Source organism: Myotis nattereri (assembly GCF_964212035.1).
Source record: "Myotis nattereri genome assembly, chromosome: 5".
In the NCBI taxonomy this organism is placed as follows: Eukaryota; Metazoa; Chordata; class Mammalia; order Chiroptera; family Vespertilionidae; genus Myotis; species Myotis nattereri.
Window position 1 is genome coordinate 109,646,981 of NC_138080.1, and position 26,357 is coordinate 109,673,337.

A 26,357-nucleotide genomic window follows, 5' to 3' on the forward strand; every position below is an offset into this window, starting at 1 on the left:
TTTCCTGCCCTCATCCTGCTGCAGCCCAGGGCCCACTTCTCAGGGTTTACCTGCCTGATGCCTGTCCTTTCTGCAAGCCTCCAGGCTCTTCTTGCAGAGGCCTCACCTGCGTCACCTGGCCCCACTGTGTGACTCGGTGCCTGGCACAGGGATGGGCCCCCTTAGTGGAGGTGTTTGTTGAATGACTGACTGATTTGGTCCTGGTCTCATACTGTTAGTTTGTTTTGTGACTTGTCACTAATGGATGCCAGCTGTCTCCATTGTGTCCTGAGGGAACTAGAGATTGTAAAAAGGCTGTCCTCCCTATGGAAAAGACTCAGTGGTTACATGTGTATTACATATGTGTTACATGTGTGTCACATCAACTGAAGCAGACCTGGCTTTGGAGGAGTGGGGTGTTTTATTGGTGTTTGTTCAGGGAGCCTTTGCTGAGTGTCCTTGGGCCAGACATGTCTTAGGTTCCTGCCTCTGAGGGCAGCACAGCCCAGCACAGTAGCATGACACTGGCCTGTGCTCCACTGTGGGCACTGCCCTGAGGGTGAACGTGGAGCACTAGCACAGAGGGACACCGGGGGCAGGCAGGGAGGCTTTCCGGAGAAGGGGACTGTGTCACGGAGGTCGCGGAAGACCTGGGCAGTATGGCGTTCGTAACTTTCTCCTCTGTCCCTGACCTCAACCAGGATTTGGAGCAGAAGCTGTTCCTGCAGGAGCAGGACTCTGCGATTGTGAAGAACATGAAGTCTGAGCTGGTGCGGTTGCCCAAGATGGAGCGGGAGCTGAAGCAGCTGAAGGAGGAGAATGCCTACCTGCGGTGAGTCGGGCGCAGGCAGTGAGATGGGCATAGGCGGTGGGGCGGGCGCAGGCGGTGGGGCGGGCGCAGGCGGTGGGGTGGGCGCAGGCGGTGGGGTGGGCGCAGGCGGTGGGGCGGGCGCAGGCGGTGGGGCGGGCGCAGGCGGTGGGGCGGGCGCAGGCGGTGGGGCGGGCGCAGGCAGTGGGGCGGGCGCAGGCGGTGGGGTGGGCGCAGGCGGTGGGTGGTAGCCTCCATGGGTTAGCTCTCAGGGGTTCCAGTGTGCAGCCCAGTGCTCCTGGGGCTCCTGGACTCGTCCCCAGGCTACATGGCTGTGTGAGTGACTTTATTTCTGTCCCCTCAGGGAGATGCGAGAGACCAATGGGCTGCTCAGGGAAGAAGTGGAGGGGCTGCAGCGGAAGTTGAGCCGTCAGGAGAAGATGCAGGAAAATTTGGTTGACCTGGAGCTGGAGAAGGAGGTGAGGGCCTGAGCTGGTGAGCTGCTTCCTGGGGGAGGCCTGGCTGCTAGAGGACTCTGGGTATTTCACCTCAACTAGGGAAGCGGCTGTGGTGGTCAGACTGCTGGCCCCCAAAGACGGCCATGTCCTGACCCCCAGAAAGGTGAGTCTGTTCTCTTAGGTGGCAGAGGGAACTAAGGGTGCCTGTCAGCTGGCCAGTGTGTAGTCACAGGGACTTGTGGGGGCAAGAGGAGGATGGAGCAGGTTGGTGCAATTGTCAGTAGGATTTCACCTGCCACTGCTGGTGGCACTGAAGATGGAGGACGGGACCATGAGCCAAGGACTGTGGTCACCAATAGGAGCTGGAAAAGGAGAAGAAATGGATTCTTCCCTTGCAGCGGTTCTCAACCTGTGGGTCGTGAATAATGAAAATACATCCTGCATGTCAGATATTTACATTACGATTCATAACAGTAGCAAAATTACAGTTATGAAGTAGCAATGAAAATAATTTTATGGTTGGGGGTCACCGCAACATGAGGAGCTGTATTAAAGGGTCGCGGCATTAGGAAGGTTGAGAACCACTGAAGAGCCTCCTGCTGCTACCTTGATTTTAGCCCAGTGAGGCCCCTGTGGTCAGACTATTGAACTACAGGGCTCTGAGGTCGTCAATCTGTGCAGTTCTAAGCCAGAGTAGTAATAGGAACACTGACACAGATGGTGTCTGAAAGGAACGTTGTTGCCATATGAGACCAGGAAGGAACGTTGTTGGCGTGTGAGACGTGGAAGGAACGTTGTTGGCGTGTGAGACCAGGAAGGAACGTTGTTGGCGTGTGAGACATGGAAGGAACGTTGTTGCCATGTGAGACCAGGAAGGAACATTGTTGGCGTGTGAGACATGGAAGGAACGTTGTTGCCATATGAGACGTGGAAGGAACGTTGTTGCCATATGAGACCAGGAAGGAACGTTGTTGGCGTGTGAGATCTGGAAGGAACGTTGTTGGCGTGTGAGATCTGGAAGGAACGTTGTTGGCGTGTGAGACGTGGAAGGAATGTTGTTGCCATATGAGACCAGGAAGGAACGTTGTTGGCATGTGAGACCAGGAAGGAACATTGTTGCCATATGAGACCAGGAAGGAACGTTGTTGCCATGTGAGACCAGGAAGGAACGTTGTTGGCGTGTGAGATCTGGAAGGAACGTTGTTGGCGTGTGAGACCAGGAAGGAACGTTGTTGCCATATGAGACCAGGAAGGAACGTTGTTGCCATATGAGACCAGGAAGGAACGTTGTTCCCACTCCCAGACTGGAAGGGGCACCTGTGCTAAGTTCTTCCTCCCTGTGTCTGCTGTCGGGTCGCGGGCGGCACTTTGTGAGACAGTGCCAGGTGTCGGTGCTGAAAACATCCAGTCCGGGGGCCGGTGCGACCGAGGCGCCCAGAGACTGTGTTGTCCAGTGCTCCTGAGTTTGGACCGAAATGTAGGCCTCCGGCCCCTGGCCCAGGTTGTTCTGTCCTGCACGGCTTCCCCGTGGTGGCACTCTGTTGCCTCACCTCTCTGGTTTGTTGGCACAAACCGTGCCACCACTGCCCAGTCTCCAGAGTGGTGAGAATGGTGCGAGTGCCCTCCCTCTCAGATTCCCATCCCACTGAGTCCTGCTGGGTCCGACCCCCTGTGGCTGGACAAGGACCTTGGCCCACGAGGAGGTCCAGGGCCAGCCTGAGGCATCCGGGGCCTGGGCAGAGCTCCTCTCTCAGATGCTTGTAGGAACTTAGCCTGAAAAAACAGCTCTGGAGCTGAGCAGTTTCTTCTCTGGACAGAGTTTATTTTGAAATTGGTTAAGATTTTGGCTCTAGAATCATGCCTAGTTTAAACCCTGCCATGGAAGCTTGCTGGCTGTGTGACCCTGGGCAAGTTACTTAACCTCTCTGTTCACCGATATGATGAGGAATAACAGTGTTGGCTGTAGTGCTGAAAGTACTAACCACGTCATGCCTGGCACTAATAGGGGCTCAGGAGAGACTTGAGTGATGGAATGAATGCATTCAGAACCCTGTGCGTGGCTCCAGGTGAAGGTGACAGGAGATCAGAGGCATGGAGTCTGCCCTCACCTTGGTTACGTTCTAGAGGAGCAGCTGTGTGAAACAAGGGCAGGCCAGCCTGTGGGCCGTGCTGGGCAGGGTGGGTGCCACCGCCCCCTCCTGTTCTCAGGGTGGCTCCCTCCTGCTGTGGGGCTGTGGGGCCTGGTCTTCCATGTCAGGGGGAGGAATTTGGTTCTAGGGCTTAGTTCGTCGGCCCTCTGGCTGGGTGTCCTGAGAGGCCCTGGAAGATGGAGTGAGGCAGCGGGTCCTCGTGGGCTCAGCCAACTGCAGGGCCACCAGCAGGCGTTCCCGGCCCCGTCCTTGCACCGCCGGGCTCTGACAGTGTGGGACCAGGAACGAACGGGGGAAGCATGCAGCGCAGCCTCAGTGAGTGGGAAGCAGCTGCCTGCTTGGGAGCAGGGTGGCGCATTTCTGGTTTAGCTCAGGGACAAGGGCAGGTCCTCTGAGCGGGCGGGAGCCTGTCCTCTGCCAAGGGCCGTTGGGTATTTATCCCATCACTCGCGGGCCACATCCAACGGCCAACTTAGAAATTACGTTGGTGCTGGCCGGGGTCTCTAGCGCTCGGCGTGGCTCAGTGGTTGAGTGAGGACCCACGAACCAGAGGGTCATGGTTCAATTCCCTGTCAGGGCACATGCTGGGGTTTCAGGCTTGATCCCCGGTGTGGGGTGTGCAGGAGGCAGCCGATCAATGATTCTCTCTCATCATCGATGTTTCTCTCTCTCCCTCTCCTTTCCTCTCTGAAATCAATAAAAATGTATGTATTAAAAAAAAATTATGTTGGTCTGAAAAAGCTCCTAGACTTGTTGACCTTTGAGTCCCGCCTACAGTTGCCTGGCAGGGCCAGACCAATGCTGCGGCCCACGGGCGGGCGTTCCTGCCCTGCTCTAAAGGGTGGGAGACTTGGCCTTCACATCACTGTCAGTCCGTGGGGTGATCGTTGGTGTGGAAGTCAGTGGGCACACAGTGGGGCGTGGGGGTGAAGGAGAGCAGGAGGGCTGTGAAGCCCTTGCACAGGGGATGGTGGGGGCACGGTGCTCTGGGTTCCACCTTCCGTGTCTTTCCAGAGGCTGCTGGCGAAGCTGCAGAGCTGGGAGAGACTGGACCAGACCACGGGCTTGAGCATCAGGTAGGCGGAGGGGGCTGGCGCCTCGGTGTCCCCTTCCCGGTGCAGTTAGCGCCTTTGGCAGATGGGCCCTGCCTCCCACCCTCCCCAGAGGCCCTGGCGGTGGCTGCTGGGAGCTTCTTCCTCGGGCCGCTCAGGAGTCGGCGCCCCTCCCTGCCAGGTCTTCATAGCATCCTCACGTGGAAACGAGGCAGGCAGGGCCGGACACCTGGGGTGGGCTGGCCCACCTCTTCCTACCCAGGTGGCTTAGCTGATCAGGCTGCTCACGGCGGGCACGGTGTGAAGTCTGCCCGTGGCACCTGCCCACGTGCTGCGCTGTACCCCCTCTCACCCTGCCCCCCACCCGGTCCTGCTGAGAGAAGCGGCGAGCTCACAGCATGGGACACGGAGCTCGCCGTAAGTGGTCTGGGCTGGAAACAAGTCTGCGTGCTCACAGCCAGGAGGTGCAGGGGTTTGGCCTGCATTGTTGGCTGAAGTGAAGGACTTTCTCTTGTATGAACTGAGGAAGAGGTTGTTTCTGGGGAGCTCATTCCTATTAGGTGCTCGTGATGAGGGGCAGTGGACTGAGTTTTTAGGGTGAAAAAGGTAAACACGGTGACAGAGGGTCCCTGCAGCGGCTTCCCCTGCTTGTCTGGTGGACCCAGTGCCTGCCAGCAAGTGTGGCAGGATGCAGAGTGGGCAGCTGCTGGGGCTGTGGGGTGGCCCTCCCGGGCACAGGCCTGAGGGGCCGAGCTGGGCCTTGGTACTCTGGTGGGCAGGACGGGCATCTTTACCCCAGCTGTCCTTCAGGGGCACTGCCCGTCTTTCTCCAGCGTTCCTCCGCTGCTGCTGCCCGGGCCCCTGGCACCCTCCAGACCACCACCTCAGCAGCGTTGTCTGCCTGGCTGCCCCCTTCTGGGGGGGGCAGAAGGTTGATCGTCTGGATGAGTCCTGTGCCTGGGCGGGGCCGTGGCGGTAGGGAGCCTTGTGCTGCTCACCTGCTCACGTGCTTCTGAGGCTGTAGTTTCCCAGTGTCTCCCGGAGCCTGGGCTGAGGGCGAGAGCCCCGCTAGAGAGCGAGCGGCCTGTGACTGCGCGGCGATGGCTGCTTCTCAGCCGCAGCTGCTCCCGCTGGCGTGATGGGCTCCAGCTGTCCACCCCTCGCAGGTCCTCCTCGTTTTCCTTTCGTCTCTGAGTCCGAGGACAGACCGCTGCTGTTTCCTCTTGAACTCCACCTGCAGTACTCAGACTCTCAGAGGGCGGCCCAGCAGGGCCCACGTGTTTCATGCTTCCTCCTGTTCTCTGGGCTTATTAACTCTCCTGAAAGCTCCCCTCCTGCTCCAGGCAGACTCGTCAGGAGAGAAACCTCCGTGACTTCTCTCTTGTGCAGGAGATCAGAGGCCCCAGCGGCAGATGAGACCAGCCTGCTGAGCGCCCTGTGGGCTTCAGCCGCAGCGTCGTCAGGCCCATAGGCTGCACACAGCCACGCGTCGGCCAGGAGGCCAGGGCTCCATGGCCAGAAGGGAAGGGCAGCCGCTCCTTGCTCCCTTTGGTCCAGTTTTCCTGTCGCTGGGAAGGGAATGCAGTGCATGCTCATGGCTCCTGGAGTTAAAGGCCATGACTTAGAGCTGCTTCTCCTGGGAGCTGCTTCCAGGAGGCAGGAGACCTCCCCGCGGGGAGGGCAGGTGCTCTCTCCCGTGCTCTGTGGTTGGCTGTGCCTGGGCCACCTCTGGGGCCCCTCGGGGCCCTCCATCCTCACCTTTCCTGCCCCCCCTGGGGCATCGGGCAGGCCTTCACCTCCGCAGCGCGCCGCTTGAGTGATCCGTGTGTCGTGTAGCAGGCAGTGGGCTCAGAGCCGTGCTGTGAGGATGGCCGTCACCAGAACCACCTGGGAGTTTGGCACAAACGCAGATCCTAGGCTGAACCCAGGCCCAGTGGTCAGCCTGTCCACGCTCTGGACCTGAGTCTTGGGGTGACCTTGAACACCGTGATGAGGGGCCGTCTTTTTGCTACTTTTTGGCACTTAGAGATGCTAAGCAGGGAGCCCTCATTAACGGCACTGAGTGTGGAGGCGGACATGGCGGAGGGAGACAGGACGGGAGACGCTGGGGGCCCTTCGGGAGCGGGGGTCCCTGCAGGAGGTGTCCAAGGGGAGACGGGCACTGTCTGGGAGGTGTGTGCTGAGGGTGATGCCACCTGGTGCTGGGGGTGGGGTCTGCCACGACTGGGTCCCAGCTGGATGCCTCTTGTCACCCTTGCGGGGTCCAGTGTCGCGGAGATGGCGGTGGGCTGTCTCAGACCCTGCAAAGGTGGGTAGATGTCTGTCTGGCCCCACGTTGGTCCCCTTGTGTGGTGTGGTCTCTCTGCCTTTGCTCCCACATCTGTAAGTGGAAAGGCTTTTCTAGAACATTGGGTTCCCAGCAGGGGTCATGGGTCTCTGAGAGTTTGAGGAAGTCACAGACTTTCTCCTCATGACAACGCACGTTTGCGTGTGTGCACGTGTAGACACGACTGCGTGCCAGTTCAGGACCCACTACCCTGAAGCATGATTAGCCGGCTCTAATGATGGCAGCAAGTTGGGGTTTGGGAGATGCCCAGAGCAGGGGTTCGAGGGGCTGGAGGGCATTTCGGCATGGCCTGCTGGGCTTGAGTCTGTTGGGCCTTTAGGTGAAGCTGTTGTCATTATTTTGGGACTGAGACCACTCATTTGGGGCATGTCATGAGCACAGGCTCTGGTCTGTGCCCAGTGCCTCTGTGGGCTTTTGAGAGCTGTCACCACTAGGTGGCACCCCGCCCCCCCCCCCCCCCCCCCCCCCGGCGATTCTGGCTCCCTGTGACCTCAGGAGCCGCCCAGTCCCTGGAGCTGCCCTGAGTTTAGGCCTGCGGCTCCTCCTGACCCACTGCCGGCCCCAGGCGACTTCCTTGCCAAAACCAGGCTTGGTTGTGCAGGAGTGGGGGGTGGTCTGCGGTCTGACAGTTCCTGCCTGCCTTTGGGTGGCCACTCGGCCACTGCTGAGTATCCCCCCTGCTCGGTTATTTTTATGTTTTTAACATGTTTTTATTGATTTTAGAGAGAGAGGGAGAGGGAAAGAGAAACACTGATCCGTTGCCTCCCGCACCCAACTTGACAGGGGATCGAATCCGCATCTCGGGTATGTGCCCTGACCGGGAATCAAACCAGTGACCTTTTGGTGCATGGGACGGTGCCTCACCAACTGAGCCACTCCTCAGGGCCACCTGCTCTGTTCTCGAGCAGCCACTTTCCGTTCCTGCACCCCTGGGGTCTGTGAGCCCGCGCTCGGAGGGAGCCTTCTCCGTGTGGAGCTCCTCTGGACGGGACCGCACCCCCTCCTGAGTTCTCAGGGGCTCTGGGGCCTCATGGCGGGAAGAGATCACCTGGAGAGACCAAGTCCCCAAGGCATCCACAAGAAATGGACTCAGGAGGGCAGGACAGTGGTCTCTCTCCTCCCAGTTTGGGCTTCCTTACATCCCAAGGAGCCCAGAGGTGCTGGGGGGGTGGGCACAGTGGCTGGTGGGTAACCACTGTCGACCTGGAGGGGAGCCCCGCACCTGCCAGAGCAGCTGGTCCCCCTTGGGGATGCCGACACCTGTCTCCAGCACCTGGGCCGGGCGCCCAGGCAGGTTGGGCCTTACCTTTGCCTCAGAGTCGTGGGTGTGAGGAATGGGCACAGGCTGTGTCAGGCGGGTACTGATGTGGGGGAGGAGGGAGGCGAGTCTGGTACTGGTGTTCTATCCCAGGACTGTGAAGGGGGCCTGAGGCATTCATTGGCAGCAGTGTGGAAGGGGGCGGCCTGCGGAGGGGGACGGTGTGTGGACTGTGAAGGGCTGGGCTGTGCCTCTGAGCAGTGTGGTCTGTTGGGGGAATGATTTGAAGGCACTGGATGAAGTTGGGCACCAGGAGGCACCCTTTGACATGTTTGTGCCAACCTAGGCAGGATGCTGGGGGCACTGGGAGAAGGAATAACTGAGAGGGCTGGTAGGAGAAATGAGGGACAGTGCACCGGAGTCAGGTGCTTATCCTCGGAAAGTTAATGCAACCCACATTGTCGTGGAATAAAGGGAGACGCGGCCATCTCAGCAGAAGCAGCATCTGGAAGCTGCAGCCTGAGGCGCAGTGGAGGCAGGTGCTTCCAGGCGAGCTGGGCGCCATCCGTGGTTCTGTGTGAGCCGGGCCCGAGCAGAGCCGCCATGGGAAGGGAGCAGGAAGGGAGCCGCTGGTAGAGCCGCCATGGGAAGGGAGCCGCTGGCAGAGCCGCCATGGGAAGGGAGCTGCTGGCAGAGCCGCCATGGGAAGGGAGCGGGAAGGGAGCCGCCATGGGAAGGGAGCCGCTGGCAGAGCCGCCATGGGAAGGGAGCGGGAAGGGAGTCGCCATGGGAAGGGAGCCGCTGGCAGAGCCGCCATGGGAAGGGAGCGGGAAGGGAGTGGGAAGAGAGCCGCTGGCAGAGGAAGAAAGAAGACTGTCTTTGCTGGGAGGTGACGAGGTATTTATGCAGGAAATCCCACAGAGTCGGTAAAAAGCCGCTGGATAAGGGAGCTTAGCGGGTCACAGGACCGAGGACAGGACACACACGTTGCTCTAACAGCTGTGTCCTGGCAGCCAGCACGGGAAGAACATCCCATTCACAGCAGCACCAGAAACGTGAACTCCTGGGGGGAAGTGAACACAGCCCGTAAGGTCTGCGCACTGACGGCTGTAGCGGTTGCTGAAAGAAGTGACAGGTGACCTGGTGATGAAGTAAACGGAGGGAGGCATTGAGTTCGGGGACTGGACACCCAGCGCTGTCAGGGCGTCAGTTTGCTGGAGTTGCTCCACACGTGCCACCCCGTTAGAGTCCCAGCAGGCTTTCTCCCAGGAATCGACAGGCTGCTCTGGAGCTTCTCTAGAAATGCCCAGGAACGGGAATGCTGCCACACGGTGAGAAAGAGCAGTTACAGAGCGTTCAGTGGCCGATTCAGGACTCACCGGGACTGCGTTACTCACCACAGTGCACTCCCGGCGCGGAGAGACCTGCACTCGGTGGGCAGGACGGGAAGGTCAGGAACACCCACGAAGGTAGTGTGGATTGATGTCCGTCGAAGGCGAGGTGATAATTCAGTGGGAGACTCTTTTCAACACTCGGTGCTGGGCCAGGGGGACGGCCGAGGCACTCCGTCCGGCGCAGACCTCAGGGTGCTAACCAGAGTTCCTAGAACCCCACAACACGAACCACCAATGGGAAAACGGAGACGGTAGCGTTCACCAAAATGTAAAGCCTTTGATCTCAAAAGACCTCAAGAAAAGGCAAGCCGCGGGCCGGAGGAAACTTCGCAGGGTGTGCGTGACGGAGGCCTTGTCTGCGCGATGTGACTGAAGGCGCCTTTCCCATCAGCAGGAAGGCCAGATGTAAACAGTAGGCAAGAGACGGAACAGGACGTTTACGAGAGAAAAGATGCGAACGGCGAGTGAGGAGAGGAGAGGTGCTCGGCACCGTCGTCCCGGGGAGCACACAGCCCGCAGGGAGCACTGCCGCTGCCCCAGCTCCCTGGCCATAGGTCGACACGTAACCACTGAGCCACCTGGCTGGGCTGGGGCGCTGTTTAAAGCCTTTGCTCTGAGAAGGAGCCCATCCCCTGAGCTTGTCAAAGGTCCGTGGGCAGCCCATCCCCTGCCAGCTCGCCTGGACTTGGGGACTTGGAGCAAGTGGCGTGGGCTGCAGAGGGCAGCCACTTCCTGTGGTTGATGGAGACAGCGGAGCAAGCGCCTGGCGGAGAGAGGAAAAGCGGCCGTGGTCTTCGTCCCCCATCTCGCCGCACCAGCGGGCCTGTGTCACAGCGCCCTGGCACTGTCATGTGCTCCAGTGGTGCCTGGGCTGCCTTTCACGGAGAGTGGGATGAGAGGTGCCCCCAGAGGTTGGCAGCCAGGGCAGACTGCTCTCACCCCGTCCAGCCTTGTGGGCAATACCTGGTAAATTCTGGTGCATCTTTCTAGAACGTGGGTGCACCTGCGAGCGTTATGCACCCCTTTGGCGGGGCTCACACTGCAATGCTGCCCTGCAACCCGTGTGCCCTTAGACTCCGCCAAGGTTTTGGCAGCAGCCCCCGTGGCCGGACGGTTAGGATGGCGAGCGGCAGCGCGCTGCATGTGGGTGAGCCCTGCAGCCCTCAGCCCCCTGTCGGCCATGTCGGTGGTTTCCAGCGGGTGTTAGTTCTCCACTAAGCAGTGCTGGGCCGGCTGGGCAAATTCTTAGACATAGAATTTTTAGTCAGAAGAGAGAGACCTTTCTTTGAAATGGAGATGGTGCTAATGGCCCCGCGATTGGGAGCACTTCTCCCATTTCCCTCAGGTGGTGCCACCTGCTCTGGGCCATGCGCTCACAGGTCCCAGAGACTCTGGAGGCCTCTGGAGTGAGGGGCAGGGCTTGGGCTGGGCTGTTAGGAAGCAGGCTGAGCACTGTTTTGGCGAGGGCCTTACCAGGGAGCACGGCATGAGGGTGGAGCCCCTCTGCCACCCAGCCTCTCATCTCATAGAGGAGCCGGCGGGCTTGTGGCAGGGACGCCTCTGCCCCTTTGTGCCGAGTCTGGCTGGGTTCCGTCAGGACAGAGTGCGTGATGGTCCCTGTCAGTGTGAGTCCAGCTTGATGGGCTCAGGGGCTGCTGCGGGGGCGGGGCGGGGCGGCGGGAGGCAGGTGGGTTTTGCTGGCTCTGAAGCCTGCCTGCTCCCCCGCCTCCAAACTGCTGACCGTCACCTGGAGCGGAAGCTGCAGCCGACAAGTGCTGACCTGGACGTTTCCCAAAAGCATTTGTAGGCTGGCCAGGTGACAAGCCTCGGGAGCGAGTTTCCCTGACGTGTGAGGCCAATTAGGAGGACAGCGCGGGGAGTGCATCATTCCTCCGGCGAGGCGCTCATTGACCATCCTGGGCCCTGTCATTCCCCGTCACTGTGGCGGCTCAGTTACCCAGGTCCTGCCATCAGCGCCGAGCTGTTGGTGCGTGGGAACGGGGAGCTGTCAGCATCTCGGTCCCTTTTAATTGGTCTTGGTTGGTTTTCTTTAGATGGGGGGGCGGGGGAGTGCTTTACCTTCCGGGTCCTCGTGAGCCCACCCGCCTTCTGGTCTTGCTGATGCCTCGGGTCCCAGCACGGCTTCTCTGTTGTTTGCTGGTTGTCAGCATCAGAGACAGGAGACCAGTCCGACTGTCGTTCTCTGACCGCGCCAGGGCAGGCTTCCCGCAGGGGCATATCGGGCTGAAATCTGAAGGGAGCGTGGAGTGTGAAGAGGGGAGGTTTCTGCCGAGCCCATGGGGTGGGGCCAGGAGAGGATGAGCACCCAGGACAAGACAGCGGCCGGGGCAGCCGGAGAGCCTGGGTGGCAGGGCCATGCGGGGAGGTTGCCCCGCGCTTCCCGGGAGGAGGCCATGGACTTCCTTAGGGTCCGCCTGCGTTTAGTCTGGATAGAAACCTTCCTGCCTGTCCTGTCACTTACCTGTGTCTTTCTTGTTGTTGTTAATCCTCACACAGGATATTTTTCCATTGATTTTTAGAGAGAGTGAAAGGGAGGGGGAGAGACAGAGAAACATTGATGTGAGAGAGACGCATCAACTGGGGCTGGGGATTGAGTTTGCAACTGAGGTACGTGCTCTTGCCTGGAATTGAACCTGGGACCCTTCAGTCTGCGGGCCAACGCTCTAACCACTGAGCAACTGGCCAGGGCACTTACCTCTGCTTTGAAGGGAGAGGTGCCAGGGTGGGCCACAGAGAGCCAATGAGCCCTGCTCGGGGGGAGGCCGCTGAACCTGGCTGGGGCCGGGCTGTGCAGTGACCTTCATGAAGCCGGGCTCTGAAACGTGAGAGGGAAGACAGACCCGCATGGCTGCTGTTTCTAGCAAACCCGGGAAATCTTGACAGCACTGGGCACAGCTCCCGCCGCAGCTCTCAGGCGTCTCCTAAATGGGGAGGATTCCCGAGGCGCTGGCACGTGCGTGTGTGTGTGTGTGTGTCCGCGAGGCCTGCGGACAGCCTGGCCAGCTTTGCCAGCAGGAGGTGACCGTCACATCACTGAGACGGGCGGCAGGGGTTTCTGGGGACACATGGTGCCTCCAGGGACGTGCAGAGTCGTCCGGCACAGCCTCTCGGCCTCGGTCCTCTCCCTGGGAGGGAGCACAGTCCTCCCTCAGGCGTGAGGGCCTCGGAGCCCAGCAGACGCCGCCGGAAGCTGGTGAGAGTGGGCTGGGCTGTGGGGCACGGCAGCCCGTGAACAGCCTGCTGTCCCCCTGGGGCCCCTGAAGTGAGCAGGACTGGAAACTGCCCTTGTCTGCGACCGACGGGACGGGACGCGAAAACAAAACCCTCTGCTCTCAGGCTCCGCTCCGTGACCTGGGAGTTATGCCCAGAGGCGTGGGAGCTGCTGGGCTCGTGGGGAAAGCACTTCCTGAGGCAGGTGGTGTAGCGGTGAGTGTCCGTCCCATGCTGGACTCGGGGGGGGCGCGGAGCCAGCCCTTCCTGGTGTAGCGGTGAGTGTCCGTCCCATGCTGGACTCCGGGGGGGCGCAGAGCCAGCCCTTCCTGGTGTAGCGGTGAGTGTCCGTCCCATGCTGGACTCCGGGGGGGCGCGGAGCCAGCCCTTCCTAAGCGGCCATCGCCTCTGGTCATCGCCTTCCGTGGCAGCCGGCGGGCGGTGCGGCTGCGTTTTACTGAGCGGAGGCCGGAGGGGCAGGGGGAGAAGCTGGTGTCTCCTCAGAGGGCAGTGGGCCTGGCACCCGGCCTGGCTTCTTGCGTTGCCTCATGCATCTCCTCCTGGTTGTTCCTTTCGTTCCAGGTGAACGTTTCCCGAGCCTTTACCGTGTGTCAGGCACTGTGCTGGGTGCTAGGGATTGTTGACTAAACAAATGAAGAGCCAGCTATTTTCCCAGAAAAATGGGTTTATTCAGGAACAACAAACAGTTGCAATTTGGAACATGCGGCTTACGGTGTAATCCACTAAACAGTGCAAGTCCAGGGACAGCGGGAGGACTGTTCCCTTCCAGCGGAAAGGCGAGTGCAGAGGCATCTGCAAACGGAGAGTCCATGGGAGGAAGCGGAGTTGGAAGTGAGTGGCTTTTCATTGGCGGAGTGGTTGCCTGGCGAGGATAGTGAAGGGGTAGTAGAAGAGTGGAAGCATCTTCCTGTTTGGGGTAATTGTCCACGAGTGGGGGGCGGGAGAGCGCCCCCTGCAGGCCGCCCAGCTCCAGCTTCAATGCCTTTCTGTTTATCCTCCCAGGATGCAGCTGCAGGTTGGCAGGGCCTGTTCTGAGCACTCAGGCCTCGTGCAGCTGCACGCAGGTGTGTTGGGCATGGCCCCCGGAACAGCTGGTTCTTGGCCTGAGGCTGGGAGCACGTTGCAGGCAGAGGACGTGGCTTGTGCAAACACAAGCGGGAGGGGTGGGTGTGCTGGGAGGTCCCGTGGTCCCCAGTGGTGCGCGCCAGAGTGCGTGGCTGGGTGAGAGCGGAGAGGTGGCAGGGGCAGGTCCTGACGGTGTTGGGCCACGCTGAGGAGGGACTGCTCACTGAGGTGACAGTTCTGTCCTCCCTGAACTCGCTGAGGGCCTTGGCTAGGCCACGCCTGCTGGGTCTGCGTGCTTTCCGACTCACGGCGGGTTTCTGAGCCATAGCACGGGGTGGGGGAGTGTTCACCACTCCACGAAGGTGCCCCGTCAGGCTCGGGCCGTGCCCAAGAGCATGGGGTTGGGCGCTTCCATCAAGCTGTAGGGATGGTCAGAGGGGATGGAGGTGGGGCTCTCCCTGCTGGAAGCCTGCAACTGGGAGGGTGTCTGGTCAAGGCCAGGCTCTTTCCAGTCTGTCCTTCCCTGTCCTCCTCAGGCGAGTGCCTGCTCCCTTGGGACCCAGCCGTCTCCTGAAGGACTGTGCTTTGGGGAGACATCACTCACGTATTTATTCTTTGCACTTTGATCTGAGGACTGGCCGCCTGCCAGACCGGGACTGGCTCTGGGGCTGTGGAGTCACAGAGCACAGCCTCTGACCTCCCAGCACGGGACAGCCCTGCGCAGTGAAAAGCCTGCGCTCTCCAGGCTCGGGGGCCGCCGATGCTGCCGCAGCCTTTCCTGGGAGCATCTCGCTGGAAGACAAACCTAATGTTTCTGCTGGATTTGAATGATGGCGGTGGGTAGACGGCCAGCCTTTCTCTGTTTTGGACAGCATGGCTGCCGACAGGCTGCAGGGTTGTTTTAGGACAGTCCCTGCCCCAACGAGGCCTTCACTGCCGACAGGACACCCCTGTCCAGGCTGCGGTCGCCCCGGAGGGCTGACTGCTCGAGAACTCGCCAGCCCATTCCTGCCGGTGTCTCACTCGCCCTGCCTCCCGGCTCTGTGGGTGACCAGGGAGGTCCCTCCATGTGGCAGAGGAGGGAGCAGAGATGCCAAGGTCGGCCAGCCCGTTTGTGGTGCCCTTGTCGGGCTGCTGCCCGGCACATGGTGGGCTCTGCCCTCCACGAGCTCCATCCATCTGGCCGGCCACATGGTGCCATGCAGCTGGGGCCTGGTCTCCGTGAGCGGGTCAGTGTGCTGCTGGCACTCACGGGCTGCTGGCAGGGAGCTGCCTGTCCGCTGAGCCCAGCAGCACGAGGCACATATGCGGGCAGGAAGCCGTCCGCTGACGGCAGCTCTTTAAGGCCTGACGGCTCCCAGCTGAACTCGCAAGGAGGGCCGCCAGTCTGCGGGCTGACCTGCCTTTGCTCGGGCCGGGCACCTTCTGCAGCTCAGCTCTGCTCTTCAGGGGGAGGCTCGGCGGCAGCGTGGGAGTCACAGTCATCGGGGAGAGGAGGTGTCTTCCCTGCTGAGGCGGCACCCCAACACTGTCTTGTCCGCGGAGGAGGCCGAGAGAGAAGATTGGCAGCTAATTCTTTATTGCGTGAAACTGCTCTCCTGTTGCGTGGAGCCAGGCGGTCCTCCCCAGCGGGGGGCGATGCTGCCGCCTGTGACTCTCAGCGCTGAGGTCGGCCTGCCTGGAGCCGACAGCGGGCGAGTCCAGGTGGAGGCGCTTAGACAATCTCTTCCCCATTTGCTCGCTCTGAGTTCCCTGCAGTTAGGTCTCGGGCCTATCTTTTCTCTTATTAGGATTGTAGTTACAGAATGCAGCCTAGCTCATCTTTTGGAATAGCTAAGGCAGGGGTCCTCAAACTACAGCCCCCGGGCCACATGCAAATACAAATATTGTATTTGTTCCCGTTTTGTTTGTTTACTTCAAAATAAGATATGTGCAGTGTGCATAGGAATTTGTTCATAGTTTTTTTTAAAACTATAGTCCGGCCCTCCAACGGTCTGAGGGACAGTGAACTGGCCCCCTGTTTAAAAAGTTTGGGGACCCCTGAGCTAAGGTGTAGCTTGCTGGTTTGAGAGGCGGCTCCTTTAAGTTGAAGCTCATTTTTTAAACTAACTTCTGTGGGAAAATTAGATTTGTTTTTCACTAAATTGAGAAGAGTCACTGGTAGCTGTCGCTGGTGTTTTGCTGTGGGCGTTTTCGTTGTTTATTAGAGCTTAGCTGCAGTGCCCTACATGGCCCAGCAGGGGTCGCTACCAAGTTATCCAACCTCAAGTCTTAGGCTTCAGAGACTTTTGGTAACAGACATTGTCCTTCCTCTTGTTTTAGCCATTTGGTCGGCTAGATTTGTTTTTAACTTAACAGTGAGCACCAGTGATGGGATGGATGTAGGGTAAAGGCTGGCAAGCTTCTTTCAGAAAGAGTCAGGGAGTAGAAGTTAGGGCCTTGTGGTGCAAGTCCTCAGCTCTGCCTGTAGCACAGATGAGGGCGGCCTCCCTTTTGGCCGGGTGGGCACTCCCTGCTGGCACGGGGGCGTGCCCAGGGCAAGCAGGACCCTCGGTGGCCCTGTTGGGAAGGTGCCACAGACAGTGTGAGGGGTGCGGCCGTGTCCCTGTCACACTTGGTATCTAAAAGGGGTGTGACCGCTGCTTTCAGGTCTAGGGCTGGCCAACTGGAGCCTCGCCTCCTCCTTGCCTGGCAGCTTTCTGCAAACACGGTCCTGGCCGTAGCTTTCCTCCCTCGTTGCTGGTCTGGGAGAATCTGCGCGGGTGCCACCTCGCTAGAGGGTGGTGAGTGGAATGGAACCCAGTGCTTGACTGGGTGTCCGAGCCCCGGTTCCGCACCTGCTCTTGAGTGAAGAAGGCGGAGGAGGAGGCCCTTGCCAATGGGCTCCCAGGGCCGAGAGATGTTCCTGTCTGTCTTGCCTCCGTTCTGGTGGCTGTTCCCAGAAACAGCTGCTGCAGTCACATCTGTTCCGCTGCACAGGCGCTTGTTGAGCGACCACTGCGTGGCAGACCCGAGTGGAAGGCACCACAGAGAACGAGAGAGGCGTGGGCCGGCCCGACACTGACAGAGCGTGGCCGTGGCACAGGTGCTGAGGGGCGGGCTGGGGCCAGAGCAGGGCTGGGGCTCCTTCTGGGAGGGAGGACCTCTTTCTGTGAGGGGCGGCCACCAGAGCTGGGCTGGGGCGCGTGTCTCACCCCCTCGATGGCTGGGCCACTGAGGGAGCTGGGGTGGGAGCTGCCAGCTGCCGTGCAGGAGCGGAGACGAGCCATCGTGGTCAGCCTTGTTCCCTTCCTGCTGGTCTGCAGCCGCTCCTGAGGGTATGAGCCCTGAGCTTCCCAGCGCCCTCCTCCTGGCCGCCCGGGCTGCCTGACTCGGTCCCGTGTCCCTCCCTCCTCGCCAGGAGCGGAGCCTGTGTCGGGTTGGGCAGTGGGGCCGTGCTGGTCTCTGTCAGATCCCGTCATGGTGTGGAGCGCTTCCATTTCCTGACAACCCTTGCCAATTAGCTTTATTTAATTATCTCCCAGGGCTAAGCTTGAATACATTGTGTGTTAAATTCACAGTTTTCCCCTTTCTAAACGAAATGGACTTAATATCCTTGTTAAAATCTGATTAAAACTAAAATTGAGTTTTTTGAAGTCTGATTATTCCATGAAATGGAATTTTTAAACCTAATTACTGCGGGATTTGCATATACTTTTCAGCACCATTGAAAAGGAAGTTGAAGTAAATGTATTAATGGCATCCTGTCCTGTCGTTTCCTTGGGGCGTGACAGGTGGGAGGGACGCGGCCTTCTTTCCCTACGTAGGCAGATCGTGCTCCTCGGAGGGTCCGCTCCCAAGGAGTCTGAGCTCAGCCTCACTCCCTCCGCCTGTGCCCTCGGCCAGCTCACACTGGCGAGCTCACACGGGCGGGTGATGGCCTTTCGAGGGCACGCAGTTTCCCGCCTGTCTCCCTGTAGTGCAAGCGCTTACCTTTGAGGAGGAGGATGGGGGAGGGGATCATGATTGTAGCCTCTGGGGCCTCCCCTTTCAGTCCCAAAGATGGGTTTATAATTAATAAGCTACCTTCATCCTAATTCTGGATCACATTGGTATCGTTAAAAGTAGAAACAAACTCACTCTTTTATATATATACTAGTGGCCCGGGGCACGGATTCATGCACATTGAAAGGAAATTAATTAGAAGAAATATTTTAATATCGCTATTCGCCCTTTCTCTATAACAGAAGTGTCAACCAAATTCACCATTGACAATGACATGGAAACACACACGTGCGATCGGCGCCAGCGCGAGCTCTGTGTGTGTGGTGCATGCGTGAGTCAACTTAGCCTCTTATAGAACAAGCTTGCTTCATTATACCTGCTTTCTGATGCAGCTAAACTTTTTCCAGCCCAGCGAAGCACCCAACTTCTCCTTCAGGTAATTGTCAGCAACACAGCAGGAAATATCAACGCAAAGCAGATTACTATTGTAGATCATGCAGGGAGAACAAAGGGTAAAATATTTAATGCAGCCGTGTCTGACTATATTCTGTGCAGTGAGAAAACCTGACATCATTGTCAAGGTCCACCATTTCTTTCTTTTGTTCAGTCAGGTCAAGTTTCTAAACTTTCTAAATCTCCTCTCCCAAGTCGTGTTCCTGGGCTGAAGAAACTGCAAGGAGGCTAGTCGCTAGGGAGAGGAAGCAGAGTGTTGCTACATGACGTCATTACCTGGTGCCCACAGCCACTGTTTCCAGGCTGGGCTGTGTTGGGGGCTGCATTTTGAACCATGGGGTCTCAGCAGCGTCGGCTGCGGTTTGGTAGGCTGTCGCTCTGGGTGGGGGCGGGCCCTGTGTCCCACTTGGGGGAAGCCGAGTGTTGCTTTTGTGGATGCCAGGTCTGCGGTGCAGTTTCTTTGTACATGGCCAGTACACATCACGGCAGCTTGTGTGTGGAGCGTCTGCCCCCTGGTGGTCAGTGCGTGTCATAGTGACTGGTCGGATGGTTGGACACTTAGCATATTAGCCTTTTATATATATAGATTGATTGATGTCAGAGAGGAAGGGAGAGGGAGAGAGAGAGAGAAACATCAATGATGAGAATCATTGATCAGCTGCCTTCTGCATGCCCCCCACTGGGGATTGAGCCCACAATCTGGGCATGTGTCCTGACCAGGAATTGAACCGTGACCTCCTGGTTCATAGGTCGACACTCAACCACCGAGCCACGCCGGCCAGGCTGCCTTTGTGTCTTTGTTTGGACCCCACAGAAACAACCAGATTTCCTCGTCAGTTGTTAGTCTTAGAAACCTCCTGACTTTTCACATGTGAGTGAACCATAGCCACGGGCTCTCTGATGCCCTTTTCCCTTTGAATCCTCACCCAGGATATGTTTTTACTGATTTAAAGAGAGAGACACACAAAGAGACAAACATTAATCGGCTGCCTCCTGCACGCACCCCTACTGGGAATAGAACCTGCAATCTGGGCGTGTGCCCTGACCGGAAATTGAACCATGACCTCCTGGTTCATAGGACAACACTCAGCCACTGAGCCACACGGCCGGGCGCCAGTTCCCATTCTTTCCAGAGCTCCATAAAGTTTTCCAACATCGGGGAGTTAAAAATACCAGTGGAAAAATAACGAAGCAAAAATAAGTAAATCCTTTCAAGCCAAGTCATGTTTTTTCTGAAACATTTTACAGAGACTTAAGTTGTTTTGTGTTCTTCTGTGTTAGTCAGGGGCATGTAAACTGTTACTAAGCCTGTGGGCAGAGTTTATTTAAACAAGAAAGAGCCCCAGCCAGCGTGATCGGTGGTTAGAGCGTTGGCCCGTGCGCTGGAGGGTGGGGGGCTCAGTTCCTGGTCAAGGGCATGCACCTGGGTTGCAGGTTTGATCCCAGCCCGGGTCGGAGCTCATGCAGGAGGCAACCAGTCGAAGTGTCTCTCTCACATCTCTCTCTCTCTCTTTCTCTCTCTCTCTCCCTCCCCTCCTCTCTTCCACACTCTCAGAAAATTAATAGAAAAATATCACCAGGTGAGGATTAACAAACAAGCAAAGAAAGAAACACACAAACACACATCTTGCAGGTCCCATCTGCACCACTCCCACTCCCTGGCGGGTACCAGCCAACACGTGGGAGCGTGGTGGAACCGTCCGGGCAGACCTGAAACGGGAGGGCTCGCGGAGCGGCATCTGCAGACAGACAGGGCGTCTCTGGCCGAGGTGGCTGCTTTCCCTCCACGTAGAACCTTCCGGGAATCTGGAGAGCAGTCAGGAGCTTGTGATACCGATTTAGAAATGAGAGACTTGCCCTGAGCTACCAATCAGCCCGCAGCTGGGAGCAGCATCGGGGAGAGCCAGACTGCTACCCGCTCTCCACTTCCCTCCAAAGCAGACAGCTTGAAATGTAGCAGTTTAATAATGAAGGGAGCGGCCGCTCCGATGGAGAGAAAAGGGCTAATGTGCGATCCTGCTGAAACGCTCCCTTCCCGCTGGGGCCGGGCATCGGCGTCTTCTCATGACCCGTCCCCTTGGCACCACAGTGACCACTGTACCGCGTCACTCGGAGCACATGCTCCTGCCAGGCCTCCCAGTGCATCCCCCGCACAACACCAAGCAAATGCCAAGGGGCCACCAGAGCCCAGGCCCCCAGTGGCCGCCGCGGCCTCTCCCCGCCGGACTCCCCGCGCAGGGCCTCCACTGCCCGCCTCCTGAGGGCTCCTCCCCAGGCCTCTGCGCGGCTGCTCCCTCGCCAGCTCTTCTAGGCTCTGTCACCCGGCCCGCCCAGCACCCCACTTCAGGCAGCACCCCGACCCCCGACCCTGGCACTCTGCCCCGCACGGTTTTCCTTCACGGCGGACCCGTCCGGAGGCTCTGCATCTTACCTTTCCTCACCTGTGGCCCTCCTTCACTGCAGCGCAGGCGCCATAGCAGCAGGTGCTGTGTATCTTGTCGTGTTTTCACTGGCCGTGGATCTAGAATCGCGCCTGGCACGGAAGTAGGCTCTCAGTGAATGTTAATTGAACGAACAAAACAGTATCCAGCTCGATTCCACCGAAGTTTGAGCTCAGACCCCTGGGTTTCTAGGTTCGTGGTACTGGTTAAATGACACTCTAGGCATGCAGTGGGATCTGTTTAAAATATGTCTCTGGACTGAGGAATTTCAGAGGGTAGGCGGGGGTGTGGGGGAGGGTGGGAGGGAGTGACTAACTTATATGCATGAATGCGTAACCCATGGGCACAGACAGGAGAGTGGTGAGGCCTGGGAGGGGCAGGTGCGGGGTGGAGGGAGTCAATGGGGAAAACAAAACCCACAAACAAAGGGGACATCTGTCCTACTTTCAACAATAAAGGTAATTTTAAAATTAAATTAAATGAAGGGGAAAGCACAAAAAATCTTTTTATTTATTTATTTATTTATTTATTTATTTTTTAAATATATTTTATTGATTTTTTACAGAGAGGAAGGGAGAGAGATAGAGAGTTAGAAACATCGATGAGAGAGAAACATCGACCAGCTGCCTCCTGCACATCCCCCACTGGGGATATGCCCGCAACCCAGGTACATGCCCTTGACCGGAATCGAACCCAGGACCCCTCAGTCCGCAGGCCGACGCTCTATCCACTGAGCCAAACCGGTCTCGGCATATTTTTTAAATATATTTTTATTGATATCAGAGAGGGAGAGGGAGAGAGAGATGGAAACATCAGTGATGAGAGAGAATCATCTATTGGCTGCCTCCTGCACGCCCCCCATTGGGAATCGAGCCCCCAACCCAGGCATGTGTCCTGACCGGGAATTGAACCGTGACCTCCTGGTTCATAGGTGAATGCTCACCCACTGAGCCACACCAGCCAGGCCAAAGAATCTTTTCATATGTTTATATGGAAAGGTGTGCAAAATGCATTGCTAAATAAAAGAGAAACATAAGTGAGTGTGCTGTGCCACCATTTCTAAAGGAAATGGAAATGAGTGAGCATGACTGCGGGCTTACATGTGGGCACAAATGTCCAGGCTGCACCAGACAACACCGGCTTCCTGCTGGGAGGGCAGATTTGCCGCTGCACCTTTTATAACAGCGTTAACATTTGTACCAAGGAAATATTACACCTATTCAGAAAGTGATTTTTTTTAAAGCTTAGCATTATAAACTTATAGTGCAGAATGAAATACTATATAAAAAGTTTCTAAAAAGAAAACAATTACTCCATGATGAGTTAATGCATGAATATATAACTAGAGCCATTTACAATAACACAATCATACATCACTCTTAAATGGTTAGCTATGTATTACAATGTGAATAATTTGCATTACAAATGGAGCAAAAATACACTAGTAAAATGCTTCCTAGGTAAAACAATCAAGAATGTTATTGATCCTAAAAGTTTGATAAAGTGGAAAATAAGATGTTTATGTATCAAACATTTTAACTTAAAATATTACAAATACACAATCATTCCCAAGCTGCAAACTTCTATGAGTCCACTAACTTGAGTTTCATCTTATATTTTCTACATAAGCCACAAAACATACCCATGATTTTAGCTCTGTTTCTTTAAAATGGACACCTCAGCCCTCCTAAATGTTACAGCTTTCCCTCTGAAACTGTTACAGTCACTTGCTTCATCAGAAATTTGGGGGCGATTTTCCTTTGAGACGTTCCAAAGCCTTCAAATTTGTTCTCATAGAAACACGGCTTTCTTCCCACGTTTATTTTTCATCAGCCTCTATAATATTTAATTAGACTCTTTAATTACAGTAACGTGCGAAACTGGCAGAAACAGACCCGTTTCGGATGGACACAGCAGCTCCTGGGAGCGGGGCTGCGCGAGGGGCCTCACCGCTAGCAAAGCGCAGCGATGAACAGGGCGTGGCGCTTGGCTTTGCGGTCGGGAGCCGTGGGCTGGAGCTGGGAAGGCCCCAGGGTTCAGAGGATCTGTCCTTCTCCTCAGGACAGGACTAGGGGACGGGCTGTATGCATTCTCTAAAGACATCTGTGTATGATACATTTCACCTCTTAAGAAGAGCCGCCTACATCCCCGGCATCGGCAGGCATCTCAGTCTCTGCAGGGCCGCGAGGGTGAGGCGGTACTGGAGGGAGGGGGAGAGGTGGGGCTGGCGGCTGCTGCGCACCCCTCCGTGGTCAGGCTGGGCCCAGCAGCGGGGCCTGGCTCTCTGGCTGCAGCATGCCCACGGGTCCATGAGAAAGATGAGCCTGCGACCGCGACCAGTGACATCTCCGGCCAGTGAGGCCTGTGGCTGGAGACCCGCGCAGTCCTCGTGGGAGAGGAGTCCTGGAGCCCATGCTGCGCCCGTCAGGACCGCGAGGGTCACGAGGCCGCACAACCACAGCTCTGTCTTTTTTAAAAAAATATATTTTACTGACTTTTTACAGAGAGGAAGGGGGAGAGAGAGAGAGAAACATCGATCAGCTGCCTCCTGCACATCTACTGGGGATGTGCCCGCAACCCAGGTACATGCCCTTGACCGGAATCGAACCCGGGACCTTTCAGTCCGCAGGCCGACGCTCTATCCACTGAGCCAAACCGGTTTCGGCAGCCACAGCTCTCCTGCGGGTGGATTCTGCCTGCGGACATCGGCACCAGCAAACCAGGTCCTGGCCGCCATCTGCCGCGGGCCCACTGAGCCGTGCAGGGACCCAATGCCGCCGAGCAGGGTCCGTCTCCCGCTCCCACCTAATGAAGCCCAGGCCTCACTGTGGCCCAGCAGCCGCCACCGCCCTCACTCTTTCAGGGAAACGAATTACATGGCTCCCCAGACACATGCAAATAGAACGAAGAAACTTCAGATCTACAGCGGCTGCCTTCACGTTCTCCCTCCCGCTCCGGCAGGATTAAAGGGACTTCAAACAGCCTGGGTTCCAATTAAGCCCGGTGCCCACCCCAGGGAGGCCAGAGTCTTCTCCTGATTAACAAGAGGCGCTCTTTGAACCGTGCGAGCTAAATAAAGCTCGCAGAGCCTTTCAAACAAATGCCATAATTTCCTCTCCCTGCTCCCGCACTCTTTGGAAAAGCTGATCTTTTGAATGCTTTCAACATCCAAAAGGGCATCTGGCTAACAGCTCCAAGCACAACTTCAGCCGGGAGCTCGGGACTGGAGCAGTGAGCAGAGGGCAGGGTGCACGTGGACACAGCGGCCAGCTCCCAGGATGTGAGGGGCGCGTCCACCGCTGAGGGGGGCCCAGGCTGAGCTGGGAGGGTCGCAGCAGACCCGCCCGCAGATGCTGAGGGCCTCCGCCGGGGCGCCCATCCATCGCCAGGCCCAGGAGCGGGCAGGGGTGCTGGCTTGGGGATCAGCACATCACAGAGCAGCTTCCAGGCAGCGGACCCGCTGTAGGAGGCTGGCTGTAGCTCCCATGGTCTAGGGGACGCGGGAAAGGCCCCCGTCGGCACAGGACTTGAAACAGCCCGCAAGTCTCTCAGGTGGGAGGTAGCCAAGGAGCCTGCCTGGCTTGTGAGCCGAGGGGGCGGGCGGTGAGGCTCACGGCCGCCGGCCTCACTGCGGCCTCAGAGGTGCGTCCCCCTGACCTGCTCTTGGCCAGGACTGTCCGTGTTCGAGACTCGGGGAAACCCTCGGGCAGTAAATTGAGCGCTCCGCCCCATGCACCCGGCTCCTGACCCCCGCCCACCTACCAGGATTCCTGCCAGCAGACCGGGCAGCGCCCTGGGCTGCTAGGGGAACCTCCGAAGGGGCGAGGGTCGCAGGGGCATGCCCTCACCCCCGCGTGCTCCTGGCCCGCTCAGCACCGTGGCAGAGCAGCGGGCCTGCAGGAGGGCGGGCAGGCGGCCCTGTGGCCTGGGCCCTCCACCCCCCCAGGATCCTGTTCCCTGTGGAGACGTGAACGGTGTGGGAGAGGCCGCGGGGGGGGGGGGGAGCGTTGGTGGAGGGAGGCGCAGCCCTGGGCGCACACACCCGCGGAGTAGAGCGGCGGCTGGTGCGCGGCCTTCAGGGGCTCCACGTGTGAGGACGCTGGGCAGGGCTGCGGCAGGACCGGCCGCGGCCGCACTTGTGGATTTGTTTTCTTTTTCTCTTTTTTAAATGTTTTATTGTTAGAAGATGGGCTTCAGGTTGAGGTTCGGTGCTCAAGCCGAGTGGATTTGGAAACGTTTGAGTCTGTTTCCATGTTTGTAAACAGTAACCAACAGGGCTCTGTGGGCACAACTGCGGTAACTGCCTGCGGTCGTGTGAAGTCAGACCCAGTCCTGTGGCATCCGTGTTGCTGCTGCAGTTGCTGTGCTGTGGCGGGGGCTCTGAGGGGGGGTGGGGGGCGGGGGGCTCTGAGGGGGGGCGGGGGGTTCTGAGGGGGGGGCGGGGGGCTCTGAGGGGGGGCGGGGGGCGGGGGGGCAGTGAGCGCCTCCTCCGGCCGGGGCTGGCGCTGCTTCTGCGCTTCAGACCGTGTGGCATGCCCTGCTCAGCGGCCGTTTTCAAGGCGAAGGGAAGCCATGCGTGTGAAGTCGCTCACCTGAGGTGACGCGGGCAGTGGCGGCCATGGCTAGAGGCAGGGCGGGGGTGCGCCCAGATGGAACGCATCCCGGGTCCGGTCGTCCGGTGCTGAGTGTGTTCTGGCCCGCAGGTCCCCGGAAGACCTCTCCCGGTTCATCGTGGAGCTGCAGCAGCGGGAGCTGGCCCTGAAAGACAGGAATGGCACCATCGCCAGCAGGTAGGCCTGGGCGCCGGCGGGGCGGGGTCGGTGAGCCAGGGCCCCGGCCTGCAGGGACAGCTGTGCGCACTCCACTGTCCAGTTGGCTGTGGCCTGAGTGCGCGGGAGCTGGGGGCACAGTGCCTCGTGTCTGCCCGACGCGGCAGGTGGGCGGCGCTGTCACCCTTCGCCGTGCCCGGCAGGCTGCCCTGGGCGCGGGGTCTGCGCAAGGCTGTGGGCTCTGAGTGACCCCTTGGTGCAGAGCTGGGCCCTGGGGTCGTGCGTCTGTGTGCGTCTGTGTGTGCGGCCTGAGCACTCAGGGAAGGTCCACGGAGACCACAGAGCAGCCAGGCCTTTGTCTGTGAACAGCCGCAGCCCAGAGGGAGGTTTGTCTCCTTCCCGACAGGAAATTCGGAGGCAGCAGCTGCGTGGTTGCCCCAGTCCCGGGGTGGCGCTTTCCTCCTGTCACCCCCGTGCCGTGTTCCCAGCACCATCCTCCCGCCTCGGACACCGGCCGTTCCCTTCGGTTCTCACACTCACTCCCGAGTCAGCGCAGACCCCACAGGCACAGGGGCTGCCCCCTTCGACTCCAGTCATGGGCATCGGGTCCCCAGGTGGCCCGCAGTCTGTCTGCCTACAGAGTCAGGGGTTCCCTCATCCCCCCATTCAATAATTCGCTAAGCGACTCGGACAACTCAGGAAGTGCTGGCTTATGGTAGCTGGTTGACTGGGAAGGCTGAAGGCTGCAGCCAGAGCTCGGCGGGAGGCGCGGGCAGGGGTGGGGTGGGTCGGGTGCCCGCCTGCTCGGAGCACCGCCCTCCAGCACCTGTGCTGTTCGCCGGTTCTGTGAGGTTCCGCTGCTTGATTACGTCACTGGCTGTTGGTGATCGACAGCCTCCAGCTCCTCTCTCCCCTGCAGGTGGGGGCAGAGCTGGGAGTGCCAGCCC

General features: G+C 58.5%; 1 protein-coding gene across 3 annotated transcripts in view; it reads left to right on the plus strand.

Moving 5' to 3' along the window:
* Window positions 1-26,357, plus strand: part of MAD1L1 (mitotic arrest deficient 1 like 1) — a 145,896-nt gene that overhangs the window by 13,127 nt on the left and 106,412 nt on the right. For all 3 annotated transcript variants that reach the window (XM_081091726.1, XM_081091728.1, XM_081091727.1), the window contains exons 7-10: window positions 681-811; window positions 1,152-1,266; window positions 4,410-4,471; window positions 25,345-25,431. In XM_081091726.1, the coding sequence (XP_080947852.1) occupies window positions 681-811; window positions 1,152-1,266; window positions 4,410-4,471; window positions 25,345-25,431 (395 nt within the window). The remainder of the gene's footprint in view (window positions 1-680; window positions 812-1,151; window positions 1,267-4,409; window positions 4,472-25,344; window positions 25,432-26,357) is intronic.